Raw genomic sequence first — 21,934 nt, forward strand, 5'->3', positions numbered from 1 at the left:
CTACACCCAATGTGTGCCTCAAAATCACAACCCCAAGATCAAGAGTTGCATGCTCCACCAATGAGCCAGCCAGGCACCCAGCTGACCCCTGAACTAAAAGAAAACTGGAAGAAAGTGGTATTTGTATTGAGGACAACATCATGAGTGAGCATACAAACAGATTAGGCACCCTGATGTATTCTGTGCCTTACTGTTAAAATTATGGTATTTTTCCCACTCAGTTGATAATCTGCTCCCAGCTTTAGTGGTAACTATGAGAGCAAAGGGGCAAAGTTGAGATGAAGAGATTCCTTCTTTAGAGTCACCTAGAAACCATACAAGCTACTGTCCAAAATTCAGCACAAGAGTGACCAAGTCTTTGCTTTGAGTATGCCTTCCCTGACAACTGGAAGAATGAAACCTTCTTCAAAGCTCCAGCCAAGACCTAACCTAAACTCAGTCCTAAGAGGCAGCTGCTAGCAAGGACAGCTCTCTCAAGTATTCACCAGGAAAACAGACCACAGCATATAATCTGACCTACAGGTTGCAGAATTAGGCAAAATAATCCTAAAATTTTTATTTTTAATAATGTAGAGTCTGGAACCATTGCGGAAAAGCATGCTTTCAGAGAAACTAAAAGCTTTCATGATCCATTGCTAAAATCTGGCCTCATAAATCTTGGGATTTTAAAACACAGCAGGCATACCCTCCCACATGACAATTCCACTTCCTTCAACATGTTACAATAAATGGGGGGACAAAAGCATACTACAGATTTGGTAATTACTTCAGTTCTGTAGATCTGCTTTTGTTTTGTTGTCTTCTCTATCAAATAAGTTTAAGTGTATTATGCTGCCCTCAGGTGTCTATTTTTTTATATGCATGATTAGCAGGCAAAGCAGGATCATTCGTAAATTTCCAAACCAAGAAGCTATGGCTGTGATATTCAAAGTATTCTTTCATAAACCCCAATCACAGAGCTAATGTAAGTATTACAAGTTCAACTTTTAGGGATATCTGAAATATTACTTGGACTTTTCCTGCCACTGGAACTAGACGTGGTATAAAGAAAAAAAATACAGCAACTGATAATAATATTGTAACACGGTGGTTTTCAAAGTATGACTCAGGGATCCTGTTCAGGGTGTCCATGAGGTCAAACCTAGTGTTACAATAACACTCAGAACATTTTTTTCACTCTCTCTCACAAGTTACAGTGGAGTTTTCTAGAAGCTACATTACTTGTGACATACTGCAACTAACTAAATACAGAAGCAGAGAATTTAGCTGTCTTCTATTAAGCCAAATATGAAAGAGTCTTGCAAAAAAAATTTCAATGCTATACTTTTCAGATTCTTTTTGTTTTTCTAAGTATAATTATTACTCATAAAAAAGAATGTTATTCCTATATGATTTCACTTATATGTGAAATCTGAAAAACAAACAAATGAACTAATAGGTGATGGGGATTAAAGAGTGCACTTGTGATAAGCACCAGGTGTTCTTTGTAAGTGCTGAATCACTAAATTGTACACCTGAAACTGATATTATTCTGTATGTTAATTAACTGGAATTTAAATTAAAAACTTAAAAAAATATGTGTGTGTAAAGTTAAAAAAATAAGAAAAAGAAGAGCAGAAACAGACCCATAAATACGGAGGAACAAACTAACTGCTGCCAGAGGGGAGGGGGTTGGCCAAAACAGGTGAAGGGGAGAGGGACAAACAGGCTTTCAGTTATGGAATGAATAAGTCACAGGATAAAAAGTACAGTACAGGGAAAATAGTCAATAGTATTGTAATAGCATTGTATGGTGACAGATGACAGCTATAGTTCTGGTCAGCATAGCATAACATACAGACTTGTCAAATCACTATGCTGTACACCTGAAACTAACATAACATTGTGTGTCAATTATACTTCAATTTTTATAAAAGGTACAATCTTCTAGTTATAAAATAAATACTGCATGAGGATATAATGTACATGTTGGTGACTACAGTACTGAATGTTTGAAACTGAAGAGTAGCTTAAATTTCTCATTGCAAGACAAAAAATTATAACTATGTATGGTGACAGATGTTAACCGGACTTACTGTGGTGATCATTTTCTACTACATATGAATAATGAATCATTACGTTGTACACCTAAAATAAACTAAAAAATAAAATTCACTCATTTTAAAAGAAAAAAGTACATAATTAATTTAATGGGTTTATTAATGCTATTTTAAAATAATTTAATAAATATTTTAAAATCTTATCCATTTTAGTTTCTAACATGGTATTAATGGATACACACAAAAGCTCGTTGGGGTCCTCAAAAAAATGTAAGAGTATAAACGGAATGTGATACTATGAAGTTTGAGAAGTACTGTCCTAGCACATTCTACCACAACTTCACAGAAAGTGTTTCCTCTGAAATTTGAGAACATAAAGGAAAAGACACTGACCTCATTATCCAATTACAAAGATTAAACTCTACTGTTAACCTGTCATAGAATGACAGACATTCACGTAATGGGATTAGAGGTAAGAGGTTTCAGTCACCTTCCTCTCCCTCACTTATTCCCTCCCCAAACCATTCTCAGGAAGAAAGAGCAAAATAGACAATATGGAGTTTCATCTACTTTCCTTTATCGTGTTCTATTAATGACCTGGGCAAACGTGAAAAACTCATAATAGTAAGAAGGAAAAAGAATGCAGCGACTGAGTAATGTATAAATTAGATAACCTGAGGTCCCTAAATGAGCCCCAATTGATTGACCCAACTTATACCTGCATTGTATTTTCCATGTATGAACCTATTCTAAAAAAAAGCAGAACTACAAAAAAAAAAAAAAGAAAAGTGAAAAAAGAAATAGAAGGGGTGGGAGATGGCTAGGGAGGAAGAAATGGGGGAAAAGAAAAAAAGGAAAGGAGGCTTTCATTTTGAGGAGTCACAGAAGCAGAGAAAATGCACCAGTAGACAATTAACTGTGACATGCTTAAGTAAGCATTCCTATTAAAATTCACGTAGTTGTCAATGTGACAGTATCTTAAAGGTCATTTTTAAATTGAAAAATCTGAGGGGCAAATTTTTAAAATTGAAAAATCTCAGGTCATGATCCTGGGGTCCTGGGATGGAGCCCTGAGTCAGGCTCTCTGCTCAGCAGGGAGTCTGCTTCTCTCTCCCCCACTGCCCCTCCTCCCAACTTGTGCTCTCTCTCTCTCTCAAATAAATAGATAAAATCTTTTAAAAAAAAATCTGAAATCAAGACATTTTTCTATAAAGAACATTTCAACAGCTGATGGTTAAGGTTCTCAGGCGATCCCCCAAATACTCCTTCTGGCAAGAGAAACAGTAAAACTGAACCCAACGCCCCACTAGAAACCCGCGGCAACTCTGGTCCAGACCCGGTGCTTCTGTGAACTCTCAGTATCACTGAGCAGCTCCAGGGATGAGAGCCTGCTGGAAGTCACCATGGCCGGGAAGCTCCCAAAGAGGTGAAAGGAAAGGGTACCAAGGACATGGAAAAGAGGACTCCAAGGGAAGGAGGCTGTGCTGGTTGAGTGGAAATTAAGAACAAGGCTAGAATCTACAGTAAGGTAAAACTCAGATAGGAAAATAAATGAATGCCAGGGATGGCTTTCCTGGCAGAGGGCATCGAGGATGTGGGGCAGCACAGACAGGAAGAAGAACCCAGAGAGAAGACAGGTATATGGTTGGAAAGCAGCAGGCAAAACGCACTTAAGGCAGCTGCCAGTTACAATCATGATAATCACAGAAACAGAGACTTCCTAAGGATGTTAACCCTACCTATCAACCTTACAGCGGTTTGTGGTGCTTTTGAGAGTAGAAAGGTAAAACAGCACACTATGAAAAGTAAAAGCATTAAACAATTCTTATAATAGTCATTTTCTACTTCTGATAATAAACCAAATATTTTACCTGCCAATTTAAAATTCTATGATCCTACAGAGCCAATCTGGGAATTAAAAACACAATTACCAATGCAGTTTAAAATAATGAACTACTATGACCTATGTTAAACTGAACTACACATATATTTTTAACATTATTCTATTACAAAATCTATACCTGATTCCTTGACTTCTTTCTGCTCCCCTACCAGTATGGTATACTAACTGTGGTTTTATCCCTTAGTCAACCTATAACCCAACACCAAACAAAAACAAAAACAAACAAAAAACAGTAAGGTCCTGCCTCATACATTAAACTCAGACCACTGAGGATGATATTCAACACACCCAGAGTATCCCAAAGATATCTACAGGATTCCTAGCCTGAGTCAGAAAGAGCCACCACTCCAGAAGAACCACACTCCCAACTTCCTTACGCCTGTTGAAGGAGTAGGCTAGCTTCTGCCATTACTGAAAAACAGAGACACCTTGCGTAAAATTGCTACTAAAAATCCCAAGCCACAGTGTTAAAGGGTAGATTCTGCAACAATACCTTGATTAAAAATAACGTCCTGGCTACTGCCTCTGACCATGGCCTGACCCTGGGCAGCCACTGTCTTATAGATCTCTTTAGACTTTTAGTTGTGAAAATGACCAACTGATTCTATATTTATCTATCCCGCTCTTCATTACAACTCAGTCTATTATCTAAAACTTCCTTCCACCTCAGGGTCCAGCCCTGGTAAGAAGTTTCTGCCTACTGTCCTGCCCCTAACACCTGTCTTCAGCCCCAGTGATAATCTTGGCAGATAGCTGAATCTCAACTATGGTCCAAGTACCCAAGAGCTAGGTATAGTCAACAAAGCACATTTGAAAATTAGTCCAGAAAAGAAATAGGTTTGAATTTATTCTAACATGACAAAATCTTCTATTCATACTATTTCCAATAAAACGCAAGGCTTTAAAGAAAAAGATTTTCAGATTTTCAGCTCTTTCCATGTTGATAGTTCAAATAACATCAATACAACTTAGTCCTAGTATGGTAAAAGAAAATTAAACTCTAGAGTTTGTTTTAATAGAAATGTATCTGTATATGCAAAAGTTTAATTTACATACATATTTCATAGACGAAGAGGCATTTTAAAAATAAGAGATTACTTAGCAAATTAGCCATGTGACCACAATTATAAAATATTTTATCTAAGAGAATTCAAAGAAAAGCAAGTCAACATTATTGTTAAAATAATGATACATCATTCATATTTTTAAAAAATAGGTACAAAAGGGAATCAGCATTTTTAGCTTCAATGAAATTAAAACATTTGAATGAGCTTCTCCCAGAAATATTACTTTGTATTATTTTTTCCCTAGCCTGATTAGTGAAATTCAATAATCCAAGGTATAATTAAAATAGCTCCCCACTACTTTTCCACCATAGCACCTCAGTTACCTGCTACATTCTTCAGTTAAAAAGACTAATGGAAGGCTGCTTAGCCAACACTACCAGAAATGAGATTTGACTTCCATGAATGTCTCATTCATTTCTGATCCTTACCCAAATGGCACAGAACTTGGAGAGAGTAGACATACTATAAGTGTTGAATGACAGAATAAATTGTAAAAAGAAAGATAGAAAGGCATTCCAACATACAACACTATATTAGATTTATTATATTAGTATACGTTCTATCATTTTATTAGTAAGAAAAGTTAGCAGAATGAACAAAGGCCCATACCAGTACATTTTCAATGTATCATTTCTTAGAGTAAATAAAACCCGCACGAAGGATTCACAAAGGAAAGCCAAAAGAAGCTAATTCCCAAGTTATGCCTCCCCCACTGAAAGCAAGATGACAAGTTTATCTCAGTATTTCTTAGAAAGGTCATGCTGTTGTATGGCTATCATGGCACAATGGTAAGGAAGAAAAGGAAAATGGTCTGTTAGTTCACTTCCCAAATTATGTGGCCTTTTGGAATATGAGAACGAATTTGTATGGATACATAAGTTTTAGTTCTTTCAATGTGATTTTTTTTAATTGTAAGATAAATCATATAGCAAATCAAGGGATGATCTAGATTCTTTAATTACAAGAAACCTGGTTTTCTCTTCAAAATAAATGGACCTGGGACTATGAAATAATTTTTGTGCTAAATAAGTACATATTGGCCTCTATTAAATTAAAACATTTTTACTTTCTCTAAGATAAACAGTTTAAGTAAATGCTAAAATTCCACATCTATGAAAGGTAAAAGTTTATATGTAATTATAAATTTAAGTTCACTCTAGATTTTAAATAGAAGATGAGACAGTAATTAGAATATTTTGATATTTCAACTAGTAAAAGACCACGTGAGCTGAGAAGCGTAGCAAAGGCTGAGTTCTTAAGACTGGCTACTATATTTAGTAAAAACACAGTCAACATCTTCAGATCTAACTCACATCCCGTTTCTATCATATATCAACCCAAATGGCTAACCAAAAAGCAAATGCTCTGTCTCTGCCATCTACTGGAGAAAGAAGATACAGAACACTCACTACAGATAAGTCAACTCCAGACATGTAGACGGTATCATATTCACTTTTAAGTGAATCATGCTGTGTGCTAGCACGTAAAAAAAGTTATTTCTTTTTCCAAGGATTTACGTTTACCTACCTGCCATGTACAGAATGAGAGAAAGGGAAGCAGAAAATAAGTGTGTATGAACACAAAAGCAAAGATAAGCCCAAGCTATTTTGATTTCTATAAGACAGCTTCACACACCCATACTTACATGGCCATGAAGATCTGTGTTAAGAAGCATCATTGCACAGGTGAGACAATGAACTCCATCTAAGGGAAGAGACAAAGAAAGAAAGCATTAATTCACTACTTCCTGTTGGACTCCTTATTATCATTAAAGTGGCATAAATTAAGAACCTATGAAAACACAATCATGTGGCTAGGCACAATTAATCATATTTGGGGAGACAAAAAATAGACACATTATTAAAAGGACCTCTGCACAGAGTTGGACTCCGCTGGTGATAAAGTATATTATTCTTACCTCTCTGGAGGGTAGTTTGATACCACATATCTTAAGCTTCGAAACAGTATTTTTTGACACAGCAAATCCATTTATAAGGCTTTACACTAAGGAAAAAGGAATCTATACAAAATACAAGGGTATCCAAAGAAATACTGCTTATAATGGGGAACAAGTAAATAAAACCCTACAAAAACACAGTTATGTTTAAGTTATTAAAAATGTTGTCCAAGTATACATGTTGAAACAGAAAGATATTTCACAATAAATTATTATATGAAAAGCACATTATAGGCTGTATGGTTCCATTTAAATATAAATACATCTAGAATAATATATAACATTATATTAAAAGATTATCGTCTCTGGATAGTGAGATAATTTTTATCTTTTTATTTATTTCCTCAATTTTCTGTAACACAAGATGCAGAAATGAAAATAAATTATTTGCTAATATTCTTTCTTTTTTTACTTTCTGGGAGGAATGTGAATTAAGAAAGAAGCAAAAGTTAAAGGAAACCAAGATTTGGGTCTTTCACTGTACTATCTGGGTATTAGTTCTCTGGCTAAAAATATATGGGCAGGAACAGTTATCCTCTTTCTTGACAATTCACTAAAGGCAACATGTAGGTTGACTGGTCTAGGATACTGTGCATCAGGCAAAAGTAAAATACTGCAATAATCTGTAAAGATTAAAAAATTAAATAGTCAGGGGAAAGATGTTGCTCAAACCAGGTGGATCATGTTACATTTAGATGGAAACACCACTCTCTCTCTCACTTTATAAAGGAAAAGAAAAAGCACTAAGAGTTAGAAGCTTCTCATTTCCAAACCTTAGAATTACTTCTCCTCATTCTTCTCCTGCAATTCTCAATCCAAGTGGCAGTTGCAGAAAAATCTTATTAGTGCATTTAGTGTATGCTAAATGTGCAGAAAGGCAGCCCTTCCTAATTACTGAATTCATGAATTAAAGACAGCTTATTTTTCAGAAGTATGCCTTTGAGTATAGTAGCTGATTTGTGTTATTAATATCTCTAAGGAGATGATGCTATTAAACGCCCAAAAGTATATTTATTCCAGTTCAGGTTATTATTACTAAATTTTAAATACACTTAGAATAAATTCCTTGAAAGCATGTGTAAAACTCAGCAGCCAACTCTCAAATACCCTTATCAACTGCCAGTTGAGTGTACACATCCATATGCTTTACTTCACTCAGGAATGTCAACATCTTATTAGATTTAAAGGAGGTTTTAATAAAAACAACACCCTCTATCCCTTTCGTTCTCTACTCAATTCTGATAGTGATAGAAACAGTGAATAAATAGTCAAAGTAGAATCACAGAAAGGACTAAAGAAAATTAAGCTTCCATTTTACAGAGGAGAGGAATGTGACTTTAATGATCAGATTGTTAGTTAATTTAGCTATAGCCTGCAGGGCAGAGGCCAGGGGATTAACCACTTTAGTCAAGATCAGGTACACTTATCCCAGTTAACTGGCAATACTGAAGCTAAGAGATAATTGTTATTTCTAGTGCATCTAGTCCTAGTGATCTATTCCAGACTTTGCGCTTATGAAAGATTCTCCAACTGCAAATGAATGCGCCTGACTTCAAACCTTGAAAATTTTGCTTTATTGCAGGAACTGACATGGAGGAAAAACCTCTTGATAGGGTGCATCAACAATTAAATAGTTTAAAGTTGATTTTAAAATTAGTACAATAAACATAAACTCATAGTTCATTAAAATCATAAATCAAAGTCAGTGGTCAGTGCTGTTACAACGAATATCAAACCAAAGCACTGGGGACACACTACAAACGCCAGTGAGATTTGTAAATGTTTCCAAAACTAAGCACACATGCACTTCAAGAAGTTTAGAGATCAGATGGACAGAAAGAAGAAATATGAAAACCAGCATTTCATTTATTACAATGTGCTTTGCATGTAAAATCTCAGAGTGACAGCATGAGCAACTTAAAGCATCTTGTCATACTTTGGAACTGGAAAACAAAGTAAAAAATAATGAAAAAAAAGAATACCATACAGTCATTAAATATCATGCTTTTTAAAGAATATTTAATGACATAAGAAAATGCTCACGATGAAAGGGAAAGACAACAGGAAACAAAACTCTGTAATGATTCAAATTTGAAATTAAATATTGTGCAGAGTAGAAGGAAATAAATCACAGTTAATAGTCATCTCCAGATAGAGATCCCTAGATGATTTTCATTCTCTTCTGTATAATCTTCCAAATTTTCCAAAAAATATAACTTTCATAATGAGAAAAATAACCCTTAGTTTCTGAAATACAAACATTTCCATTAGATTACCTTGTGAAGCAATGGTATCTGGGTTACAATAAAAGTATCTATTGGAGAAGTGTATTAAAACTCTCTCTCGTTCTTGAGTTTCTCCCACAAGAGAAAATGCTTTAAAGAAATACCTAAAAAAGAATTAAGAGAAAAAAAGTGAAACTAGAAAACATTACCATACTCTTTATGTTTGACAATTAAAGTTAATTCATATATAATAAGAAATTAATTATACAAAGTAAGATATTCTAGTTATTTTTTTAAAAAATCACTTACTTGATAGCCATTCGATATAAATTTATTTAATTCTATAAAATGTCAATATAAAAGATGATAGGGCAATAACAATAACATGGTAGCTAATACATTAAGAAAAGCCTTGGGAAGGTAGTAACGTCCCCATATGACTTAGTGACAAGTAGCCGTTTAAAAGATCAGTAAGATAAAACCCAAAGAACACTTAAGCCTGAACCCATAACCATGTAGGCTGTTTTAAAACTATACATGGATCACAGTTTGTCATGTTGTCATATGATTGTACTTGCCATTGACACACTGTTATATTCTACTGATGAATCACTGAACTCTACCTCTGAAATTAATAGTACACTATATGTTAATTACCTGAATATAAATAAAATAAAACTTAAAAAAAGAAAAAATTACAATTATATTATCTTGTGCACAGTAGATTTTCATTAATTTTATTTTGCCTATTATCACATCATATTATTAACTTTTTATATGAGAAGAAAATTGGGAGCTAAAACCGTAATTTATTATTTAGGCTAGGAATAAATTAATTTATGTATAAAAATTATTTGAAAAATAAAAATACGCCCAGAACCACACACCAATCTAAATCAGAGTCCCTAAGAGCACTGTCTATTAATGATGAATTCCAATGACCCTAACTTGACAAATTAGATACACTTCCCTAAACATGAGATAGGAAGAAAGAAAACCCTTTAAAATGTTCTAAGAAATCTTATAATTAAAAGAAACATAAAAAAACCTTATTCCTATGATGAAAGTGTTGCTGTCTTAGTTTGTTAGATCTAAATTATGTTGATCAAACTTGAATTTTTCATAACTGTCTTTTATAAATCACATCAGAGAACAAAGCATAAATACAGATCTTTCCTCTACCCTTATTTGTTTTCAGTGGAAAAACCTATGCCTGCCCTCAATTCACACAAAGCGCCACTGAATAAGTCATTATTGTGCATTCTAATCCAAACATCCTCACTTTACCTCCCAAAATGCAGTTTCCTGATTTATAAAACTAGAGGGTTATACAGATGATCTCAGAATTCCTCCAGGCTCTGACATGCTATAAAGTTTGTAAGAGTAAATGCTGATTGGGTTTTTACCTTCAGCGGCTCTTAGAAATTTACAGTACAGTATGGTGTGAAAAGTGGGGATCAGTGTGCTTATTAAACCTTCATTCGAACAGATCAGCAAAAATGCTACTACCCGAAACAGTTTACAGATATCTTCTGCTGGTTATTATGTTGATATTCATTTTTATTACATTCCTGAGTTAATTCCAAAGTATCATCTTAAAAGGCTATTTGGCTATTGTAAACAAATGCTTAGGGGAAAAAAGACTGTAATTCTACAGTCTGTAAATCTGTGCCTTTTTTAAGTGATCATTCAAAAACCAAGCTCCCACAGATTCCACTTCTCAAGACTCACTCTGTCACTATTCTTTACTATGTCATGTACTAGATGGAAAATACGATTTCATGTGTGATTTTGTAAAAACAATCTAACTTTCTTTCTACTATGCTTCATAAACTGTAGTGTAATCAGCTAAGATCACAAAGTCACTGTAGGCTAAAAAAATTAAAAATCGGATTTTAGTTTCAGTATTACTGTCTCTTCTCAGAATTAATTATTTGGAGGCAAAAGAGAACAGAAGTGATATTTAATCATACCTGAGACTCTGATCCAGTGTCATTCCTGTAAAATCAAAAAACTTCAGATATTCTTCTGCGACTAGTTTGCTAAATTCATTGCTATAAGAAAACAGGATACACTTTGTTATTAAAATCCAAGCTATTAAAAAAGACACACACACAAGGACACACTCAGACACCAGCCTTGGTACAGAACGTACTTCTTGCCTAGGTGCTTTGCAACATCCGATCTTTTGAATCTGTCTAGCTGATAAAGACGTTTGGCCAATCTTTTGGCTGCTTCTACGTTGCTGCTGGTACCATTACTGAGACTTTCTGAGGTCTCCTTTTCCAGAATTTCAGTGCTCCCCATCTCAGAATGAGCCTCTAGTAGTGTTGTTTTTACCCCAGCATTGCTGTGAGAATTGAGAAAGAAGAAAAAAAAGAAAAGATTTTTCTTATGTGACACAAAGGAAAACTACCTGATGAAATTACCATGCTATTGCAGAACTAAATGAAAAAACCTTTAAATGAGATAGTTTTATGCTTAAAAGTATTTCCAGCTACTATATTTCAATGTACTGAAAAATTGATTGCTTAAACCGTTGATGAGCAGTTCTCGAAACTTTTGGTCTCAAGACCTTTAAAAATATGGAAGACATCGAAGACCTTTGTGTTTATGTGGGTTATATCTATTGATACTCACTGTATTAGTAATTTAAAAAGAAAAATTTCAAATATTAACTTGCTTAAAAATAACACCCATTTCATGAATATAAATAACATATTTTATTAAAAACAATTATCGTTTCCAAAACAACATAAAATTTAGTGAGAAAAGCAACAATTATTTACATATTTAGAAATTTCTTTAATGGTTGGCTTACTGGAAGACAGGTGGGTTCTCGCTGCCACTAACCGATACTTTGTTTTGGTTGAAATATATTAAGAAAATCCAGCCTCACACAGATATTTAGTTAAAAAAATAAGAAGTAATTTAATATCCTTTTTAGATAATTGTAGATATTCTTTTTTTTTTTTTTATGGCACCAAAATAAGTGGTAGTTTCCCAAAGGTTAGCGGCAATATAGTATCAAAGAACTTTTTGTATTCATGTTAAAATCTGTTTTCTACTTTAAATGGATCTTTTACCCAGGCAAGATTCTGTACCATACATTGGTCATTTGCAAAATATCTGTTGGCACATTTCATTATATAATATTTTTTAAAATCACATTTATTATGTCACCACTATCATCTTCAGAAAAATCTTTAAGTATGGAAAACCTACCAAACTTTTGGTGGCAGATATAAGTTTTCCAAAATTCTAAGTTTTAACTGAAAGCTCAAATTGTACTGTTGGCAACAAATATTGTCAGTTGTCTTCTTAAAGTATTAATAGGCTCCCTCTATTTTTGAGAAAATGGCTGCCAATAACCATAGTTTGTCAGTTACACTTTGAAGGAAAAATGGCATTTCATAAAAAGCAACTAGTTTATAACTCACAACTCAAATTACATACAAGACCGTCCTAAAGAAAACCATCAGGAGGAGAATTGCTTCATGCATATTTTCCATTTCATCACATGTGAAATTAAAAAGGTATGACTCAAGGGTTAAAATGTAATTACTTTGTACTGATTTATCAAGGAATTTTTAGGTGAGACTGGCTTTGTTTTTATTCTGAGTACATGAGAGTGAAGAACATCGTAAGGACCAGGACAGTCTGGTGCCACCACCCTGATTTGTGCTAAAGCCCCCACACTGTGCTAAATTACACTGTGTGATTTATGCTAAAGCCCCCACACCATACAGTGAAAAAGGAAAATAATGCTGTACTGTTACTATAAAATAACTCTGAACTCATAAACCTCCTCAACAGGTCTCGATAAGCCCCACAAACCACACTGTGAGTACCTCTGCTCTTGAAAGGGGACAGCCTGTGGCTGGCTACAGAATGCTACGTCATCAATTTATAACACACACACCAATAATGCAGTAATTTCCAAATCCTCACGTTAACTTGGTAACTAAGGAAAGATACATTCATGATAAGCTACCATGTTTAAGTAGCCTTCCAACATACTTGCCACAAAGTCTAACCGAGATCTGTGTCTGATACTAAATATTTCAGCCAAGGCCACATAAGGTCTCCATCACACACACACGCTTCTTTGTTTTTGTTGGGTTTTTCCCCCACAACCTTTTAAAACTAAAAACCACTCCAGGCTAGGCTGACAAGGCCCACAGGCCTAGTTTTGCATGTCTTTGCTCTATCACATAGTTCTTTAACTTGGCCTGAATTATAAGTAGAGTATCCATTTATTGTCTAACCCAAGATACTCTGAAGAGGGAAGAGGATGATAAAATTAAATATGTAATTATAATTGTTACAAAGTTTTTTTTTTAAAAAGGCATCACCAATAAAAAAAATTACTTGTAAACTTATAACAAATGACAAAAATCATTATAGCAAAAAATGTTTGTTTTGTTTTTTTAAGCAGACTATTCAGTACCTATTTTTGTCAGTTATTCCACCTTATGATTTTCCATTTCCTACCACCAACTGAGAGGTAGCCTAGTAGGTACACCCTCACTCAAACGCAGTTCCAGCCGCTGTACGCCAGCCAGTACACCAGGCCCCTAGGACTGCACAGACCCAGACTTCCCAACCACTGCCAGACTTGAGGGAGATACCTGCCCCTCACAACTCCTCAGCCAGTATTCTACATGCTGTCTTTGAAAGAGAGGGGAGGGAAAAGAGAGAGCTTATCCCACACTTCTTTTAGACTCAACTCCTCTGTTCAACACACATGTAAACTCACACCTCCCACCGGACACTGGAGAGAAGCTAGAACAACCAAGTGGAGGCTTATCAAACCCGGGCTGACTTAATTTTACTGCAGTTATTAATGATAATACTTCATTTTTTAAACTCAGTCAAATGTTAAACCACAGTCAATGCCAGGACAACAAACATACACTGGAATTGCCCCAGGCAAACTAAGATATTTGGTAACCCTTCTAAACAATTAGCCACCTTAAACAATTTTCCAACAGAAATAGATACTAATTAAAATAAATTGCTTCATTATGATGAGATCTTCATGCAACTATATTTAAATATTTTTTCACCCTAAATCTTCCTCTACAGAGTTACCAGCCAGTTTTATGAAATCTATTCTATCAGAAAACTGAGTATTTAATCATTATATACAGCAAATCTATAATATATAAACTCATATTAGAAAATTCTTTTAAAGGGCAACTCACACTTTGTGTTTTCCCACATCGTGGTGGAAATATAGTATTTATTCCAAGAACTATTTTAGTTACAAACAAGTAATTTTTGTAATTATAAAAGAAATCCCTGCAGTTGTGTCTGCATGCATTCTCTTACTCCATGTAGTAGCTATCATGGAGAAAAAACAAATGCTAAAGAAAGCATTTTCGTTTCAATGAAACTGCTACTTATTGCTCATTTTTCAAGACAAATTTATGGCATATATTTAATCACTCTGTGTAAATAGTATAATTACACCACATATACAGGACTGTGAAGATTTTGTTCAAATATAAGAGACTTATCCTAATGAGCATATTTTTTTAAGTGTAGTGGTGCCAGTCACTCCTGTTTCTCATTCCTCATATTTGCCCCCTTTCTACTCTCTTGCCCAGCCCAGTCTATTTCACTGCATCCTCCCTACATTCTTCAAAAGGAGGTAATTTTAAAATCTAAACAAATCAGACTTCTCTGGATCTTCTTGAAAAAACCTTCAGTAAAAAATAAAATAAGGAATACAGTGAGGATAAATACCTCCATTCCTAGATGGCTTCCTTCTTGTCCCATTTCATGATTTATGAGATTACTTGAACAAGAACAGAGACTGCTCCTTTTAAATCAGAAAGCCTGGCAATATAATGGCAATACAAACTCACCAGCAATAAGGCAGACACCAAAAAGAACTCATCCCAGAGCCTAGGGTGCCTGGGCCATACATACATCCTCTTATAAGCCCCTTCTCAGCACTCTTTGCCCCACAAGTCCAGTGTCTGTTGGTCCACAAGGGCTTCCAAGGACCTAGCTCCCTGTGAAGTCATATTACTATGACCTCACCTTCTTGGCAGAGTGCTTACTGTTGGGGTTTTTGTAATGTTTTTACATCCCCAATAAAAACAGGAGCCAGAACACAAGAGCCACTGTATATCAAGAGCATAAACAACAATGGCAGCCCAGCCTTGCTCACACTTGATAAAGCGAACTGGACGATCCCTCTCAGGAGGGATGACACCCCATTTTGTTTCCTGGAATACACAAGACATTGTCCTTCTAGTCTGCTGATATTAGATGCTTTTAGTGTTTGAATTTTCCCTTTTTTTCCTAGTCTCTCTTTTCTTCTTGATTATGTAACTTTACAATTCCTAAGGTGAAATTTCTAATAGCCACTTAAATGTAGACTCCCCAAAAGATTCTCCCTGTGTTCTAGAAAATGCTTCACTGGGGCCTGTACCTCACACTCGCAAACAAATATGGTAACACTATCATCAGAAGAAGGATCAGATTATTGAGTCTGATCACCGGGCATTCTCATAACCTTTTTATAATACTAGGATTACCAGTTTTTCTAGGTAAAAATATTAGGATACCCAGTTAAATCTGAATTTCAGGTAAACAAAAAATAGTTTTTAGCACATAACATACACTAAAAAAAAATCATGCAATGTTTATCTGAAATTCAAATTTAACTGGTTGTCTTATATTTTACCTAGGTTCACCTGGTAACCCTACCTCCTAAAATGTTTGTTCTAAACTTATTTGAAGAATTCCAATAATGGTGTTCCCTAATTCCCTAATGCCCACTGGAAGCATGTTTCACAACCCACAAAGTGGGTTTATTCTGACTTACTTATGTAATTTTTACTCCTTATTAAACTATTTTTCTATAGTTTCATCAAGACCTTCTCTCAGCCTATGACCTACTGATTCTTCTCTAATGTCCTCTAAATACAAAGGAAAAACTCTCTTTTCTCTATATTTTCACCTTTCCTTCCTAGCCTACATACTGCTATCACAGATGTAATAATATGCCTCCTTCATAAAAATCCTACACAAGATAAAAATCCATATTCTGTAGCATGTCAGGTAAGACCATTCACAAGCTGACCCCAACTGCTCATTTAGATTTATCATCTACCATTTTCCTCATGCTTGGGCCACACAGGAATATTAGCTGTGCTCTCATACTCCTTTTCCATCCTGTTCCCTTTGTCCCTCTTGTTACTCCTTCCCTAAAATTCTGTGGTGCCCCAAATTTTGCAAATTCTCTTTAACCCCACAAGAGCCCAAGCGAGATGATTTTTTTAAGAATCATATTCCAACTCCCTCCTGATGCATTCTCAGAGCACTTGATAAATTACCTTTATTTTAGCTCTTCTTATAAAAGTCCCATCTCTCTCACCAACTACAATCTTGAATTTCACTCTGTATCCACATCACAAGAGTAGGTTGAGGTTATTCAATAGCCATCTGCTAAAAGAATGCAAGAACCGAGCAACTGGCTGTGTCCACTTTCTCCACTGTCTTCTTTGCTATACTATCAATGACACATGGCACGAACTTTCTAATTCATTATGACCAACCCTGGAGTGTTCTAGAAGAGACTGACATCAGCAGAGGGTACCAGTTAGATTGTCTGGTTTCATATTTACTTTGAATTAAAAAAAAATTCTTTAAATTTTTATTGAACTGAGGTAATAAACGAGGATAAAAAAGTAAACTAGGCTAAGATGTCAAAGCTCTCCCTACCCCCTGCACTTATAAAGTATACCTGAGGAGTTGTGCATAGAAAACAACAACAAATAGTACCTAGTCCAATTTTATACTGTATAAGCGAGGTAAAGGCCAGTCAGAAGAATCCCAAAGAGTGGAAAGAAATGACTTCAGTTGCAAGTGGAATGAAAGGACCAGAGGGTGCAATATGACCCTGGCACCACTCTTCAGGCTGAAAATACAGATACAAAGGCCTGGAACCAACAGATTCAGGAAAGCCGGTACAAATGCATTAGCTTTCATGGCCAGAAAGAATGTCAGTCAAAAAGAGTTCTAAGTATATTATATGCAAGATACACTTAAAATCCTGAAGTAAAAAACTGCCTTTAAGAAAGGAAAGGAAAGGAAAGGGAAGGAAAGGAAAGGAAACCTTGTTGGCCATCATTCCGTAGGACATTTATTTCTCAGGCATTGCAGAGGTAGCACATCATCTAATCTTGGAGGAAATATAAATGAGAAATTATTCAGAAAGCTACAGTACCTCCAGTGGTACCCATTCACCTAACAGCATCTAACCCTGGTTAAGCACTTTGTGCCAGTCAGAGATAAGTGCTTCCTAGAGATTATCTCATCTAATCCTCAATAATCTTATAAAGTAGATAGTTGCATACCCATTTTACAGATGGAAACTGAGGCACAGAGCTGGACATGGACAATGGCACTTTAGTACCCAAGTCCTTTATATCCTCTAGTACTATTAATTTTGTTACTGCTGGTCATTTTCTGGTATGGTTGTTTTTGCTGATTCAACAAACATTAACAAATCCCTTACGATGTGTCAAGCAATGTGTTTAGGTGCTTACTGTTTAGGAATACATCAGTAAACAAAAGAAAATGCTTCTACCCCAGGAGAGCTAAAAATAAACAACACACATAACAAATGAAAAAAATATATGTAGTTATGTTAGAAGGTGATAACTGCTATGGAAAAAAATAGAACAAAGAAAGAGAGATCAAGAATCTCTTGGGGAGAGAGGTAGACATATTTTTCTTTAAAAAGTGGCCATGGCAGGTCCAAAAAACTTGAAGGGTGGAGTTGTCATCAATAAACATAGGGAAACCAAAGTTGGCATAAGTTTTAAGAGAAAGAAGTTCCATTTTAGATACATTAACTTTGAGATCTCCATTAGATATCCAAGGAGACAGGGGAATATGAGCATATATAATGTTTTTCAGAAAAGACATGTGCCGGCGGCCTACTCCAGGGAATTCTCAGACTGTTGGCCTGAGGTGGGCCTTCAAATTTTCTTTTTAAACTCCAAAATGATTCTGATGTGTTATCAGGATTTTGAGCTACCACTGTAACCCATGGAAAATCACTATGGGTCTAAAGAGGGGAAATGGTAATGATCAGACTTGGATTTTTTCTTCTTTTTCTTAAGAGAGGGGGGAGATGATCTTAAGCAGGTTCCATACTCAGGGTGGAGCTGGACTCGGGGTTCGATCTCACGACCCTAAGATCATGACCTGAGCAGAAATCAGGAGTCAGACAGTTAAGCCACCCAGGCACCCCACCAGACTTGGATTTTTATAAGATCACTTTTCTTCGTACTATGGAGGAAAAACTATAGGGAGACAAAACTGAGGGCAGAGAAATCAGCTAGGAAAGCCATGAAAATACTAGGAGACAAGAACCTGAATTGAAAGATAATTCATGTGAATATTTTTAAAAAAACAAACACTTGCTCTGAGGGGCACCTGGGTGGCCCAGTTGGTAAAACTGACCAACCTCGATTTCCAGGTCAAGATCTCAGAGTCGTGAGATAGGCCCGCCTCGGGCTCCACACTCAGCACACAGTCTACTTGAGACTGTCTCCTTCTTCCTCTGCTCCTCCCCATGTCTGTGCTGTCTCTCAAATAAATAAATAAATCTTAAAAAGAAGAAGAAGAAGAAGAAGAAGAAGAAGAAGAAGAAGAAGAAGAAGAAGAAAACCTGCTCTGAAAGATATTTAGAAATAAACTAAAAGAACACAATGAGTGATTTGGAATGTGTGTGGAGCTGTGTTCAAAGGGAGGGCAGAAGGCTAACTCTGACTTAGAAGCTGGGCAGAATATGCTGCCACCAACCAAGATAGCAAATACAAGAGGAAGAAGACGGGACGTGGAACAGTGTGTGAGGGGCACGTGAGCATGCACACATACAGAAACAGGAGACAGAAAGAGAAAAGATCATGAGTTTGATTCGCAGATGTAATCATATAAGGGGTCCAGGACATTCAGGCAGAGCTGTCTAGTAGCCACAGCAACTACCCACCACCTGTGGGAACTCAGCACAGGCACAGCAGTCCCCTCCACTAATGTGGTAAGGGGCTGTAATGTCCAATATGCCCAAAGAACCCAGAAATGTGTGACAAAGAAATATGTCTAGCAGTGTGTTCATCTGAACACAAATCCATTAAAGCAGAAGAATTAGGAGGTCTCCTTTCATTTATTAATGAGATTCTACATGCAAGTGCTTAGTTTGCCAGTAACAATTACTAATTTAGAAGATGCTAAAAGCAAGTATCTGTCAAAAAGCTCCAGTTAGACTGCCAAGGTTCAAACACTGGTTCTATCAGTCCCCAAGAGTGGGTAAATTCATTATTTTCTGTGAGCCTCAGTTTCTTCATCTATGAAATGGAGAGAACGTACCAACTTCCCAAGGTGTTGTGCAGATTAAATGAGAAGATCCACATAAATGCTTACCTAGTAGTGTTTGACACATAGTGAACAATACATGTTAGGTGCCATCACCAGACCCGTTTCATCACTACTACTACTCCTAAGATGATACTCGGTTATTTGGATGATCACATGAGATAATTACATCAGGCCGTATTTTATTAAACGTAAACTGCTATTTGTATTGTACACAAATGTTAACTGGCTCTCAGTAGAAATTAATACTTGACTTCTCTAAAGAAAATTGCCTCAAAGAACCCACTTTTGACATTTATATAGAATACATCTCTCTGGATGGGACTGCATTTTACTTATAAATGATTTCAGGGACTTCATAATTATAGAGAACCATTGACAAAATCTAACTATAGAAACTTCTCATGGCTAGTTCTGTTTGGCATGGAAAACATAACTCAGTCTTTACAAATGAAGAATCATAGTAAGTGTCACCGAGAGGTTCTGGCTCAGGATATTTTTTAAACCTCATTCATTTTACTTAGACCTGCATTCAGTACTCCAGAAAAGGGCACCAACGTGCAAGGCAGTAGTACAGAAGCTGACCAAACTTAACCGATTTGCCTCGGAAGCACTTATTTCCAATAAATAATTGGAATCTTTACTCTTCTAGAAAGTCATATGCTGCTGGGGGCATAATCCAGATGATGCAGCGTTATTTTTTTCTTTTTTCTTTTTTACTTTTTTAGTTTTTAATTTTGTTTTGATTTTTCATATTAAACTGGAGCTTTTCTGGGCTGGCTCCCAAATGAGAATGTAATTTTGCTGCAATATTATCAAGTCAATTTTAATACAACTACATTATAAAAATTTGAGATGAATCATTTGCAAAGCAACTATTACTAGATGTCTAGCTCGATAATAAATAAGGAGGAAAGTGATGCAAAAACATTTACATGTTCATTATTTGCACAGAAGCTTCAGTGAACGAATCAGTGAATCCCAAGTCCAGAGGGCAAGAAAGGAAGAGTGACTCATTCACAGATGGACTAACTTATTTTCCTGGAATGCTACTAAAATGTCACTGCATATTCTGAGTTTACATCTTTCATGAGATACAGCTTTTGGCCATGTTACCTCCCTGCCTTTATATGGCATTAAAAATCTCTAATGGCACTATATCACTCTCTACCCTGACAAAAGCAAATAAAAGGGGCAACTGCATTTCATATCCCTGTAAATTCATAAGTAGACAGTCTGAAGCTGACCACATCTGTTAATGACTGTGATTATGCACTGCACACTCTGGGGAAACAGGGTGGTCTGAATTTAGACAATACACCCACATGTCTATACAGAAAATCACTAGCTTATCCCCCATGCCAAGATATTATATCCCTTCATGTTTCTCCAAATTCAAATTACCTAATTTAAAAAAATTTCATTTAAAGGAAGGCATTAACGCTCTAAATAAATGAATGCATACATATACAAATAAAGCATAAACTCATCAAAACATAGCCTCCTTTGACTGAGGAAGAAGGAGGTACTATTTGTCCCTAGAACACTTGAGAAAAGAAAGATATGTAAAAGGGACTAGCTAAACTGCTAGAGCCCACTAACCTCACTCCTGAGATTTAGTCAAGGATGCTATTATTGCCAAATGCAATACGATTATAAGGAAGAAAGTTTAATACCCTTAGAGACAGTATTTACAATAACATGGAATGAAATCAAGTCTATCCTTCCAAAGACAATTTATTAAAAGGAATGTCAAATTTTTAGAAGCCAAAAATTGCCTCAACTAGCACATCTTTGTTTTTTCTCTCTGAAATCCCTACCGACTAAAAAAAGACAGACAACAACAAATAACAGTCCCATACAGTTCTATATAACAAGAAAACTAATGACAATGGCTGCTTTTCTGTAGTGCTTATAACATTATTTCTTAGTGCTTCCCTCTACTGAGGCCCATTCAATGACACAATCTATCATTAAACAAAAGAAGTCAATGCAAAAGCAAAATTCCCAGATAACCATCTGATAACTTAAGATATGTTTTATTATAAGTTCAATCACAATTATCTAAAATGTTTTCTAGATTTTTAAGTTTATCTGACACTTGAAAAAGATCAGTTTTCTATCACTATGGTTATATTATTGAGGAAAAGTTATACCTAAAAAATAATGTTTTAAAAGTGTTATATTCTGCACAGAGGGGGAAAAATGCTCAATTTTAATTTAAAAAATATGAAGCACTGAATTATTTTCAACAGGATCTTAAACCATCTCCTAATTATTCATATTAATAGATGTTCCACACATTTTAAAATACAATAAATAATTTTTAAGCAAAAATTTAT

At 35.4% G+C, this 21,934-nt stretch overlaps 1 protein-coding gene across 7 annotated transcripts in view; it reads right to left on the minus strand.

The window, feature by feature from the left end:
- Positions 1 to 21,934, minus strand: part of PSD3 (pleckstrin and Sec7 domain containing 3) — a 701,003-nt gene that overhangs the window by 336,792 nt on the left and 342,277 nt on the right. For all 7 annotated transcript variants that reach the window (XM_087856333.1, XM_087856334.1, XM_045779175.2 and 4 more), the window contains 4 exons: positions 11,347 to 11,541; positions 11,165 to 11,245; positions 9,243 to 9,355; positions 6,655 to 6,713 (listed from right to left, as the gene is read on the minus strand). In XM_087856333.1, the coding sequence (XP_087712459.1) occupies positions 6,655 to 6,713; positions 9,243 to 9,355; positions 11,165 to 11,245; positions 11,347 to 11,541 (448 nt within the window). The remainder of the gene's footprint in view (positions 1 to 6,654; positions 6,714 to 9,242; positions 9,356 to 11,164; positions 11,246 to 11,346; positions 11,542 to 21,934) is intronic.

The sequence above is a fragment of the Ursus americanus genome, chromosome 27 (assembly GCF_024610735.1).
Source record: "Ursus americanus isolate L20-20 chromosome 27, mUrsAme1.1.p, whole genome shotgun sequence".
Classification (NCBI taxonomy): domain Eukaryota; kingdom Metazoa; phylum Chordata; class Mammalia; order Carnivora; family Ursidae; genus Ursus; species Ursus americanus.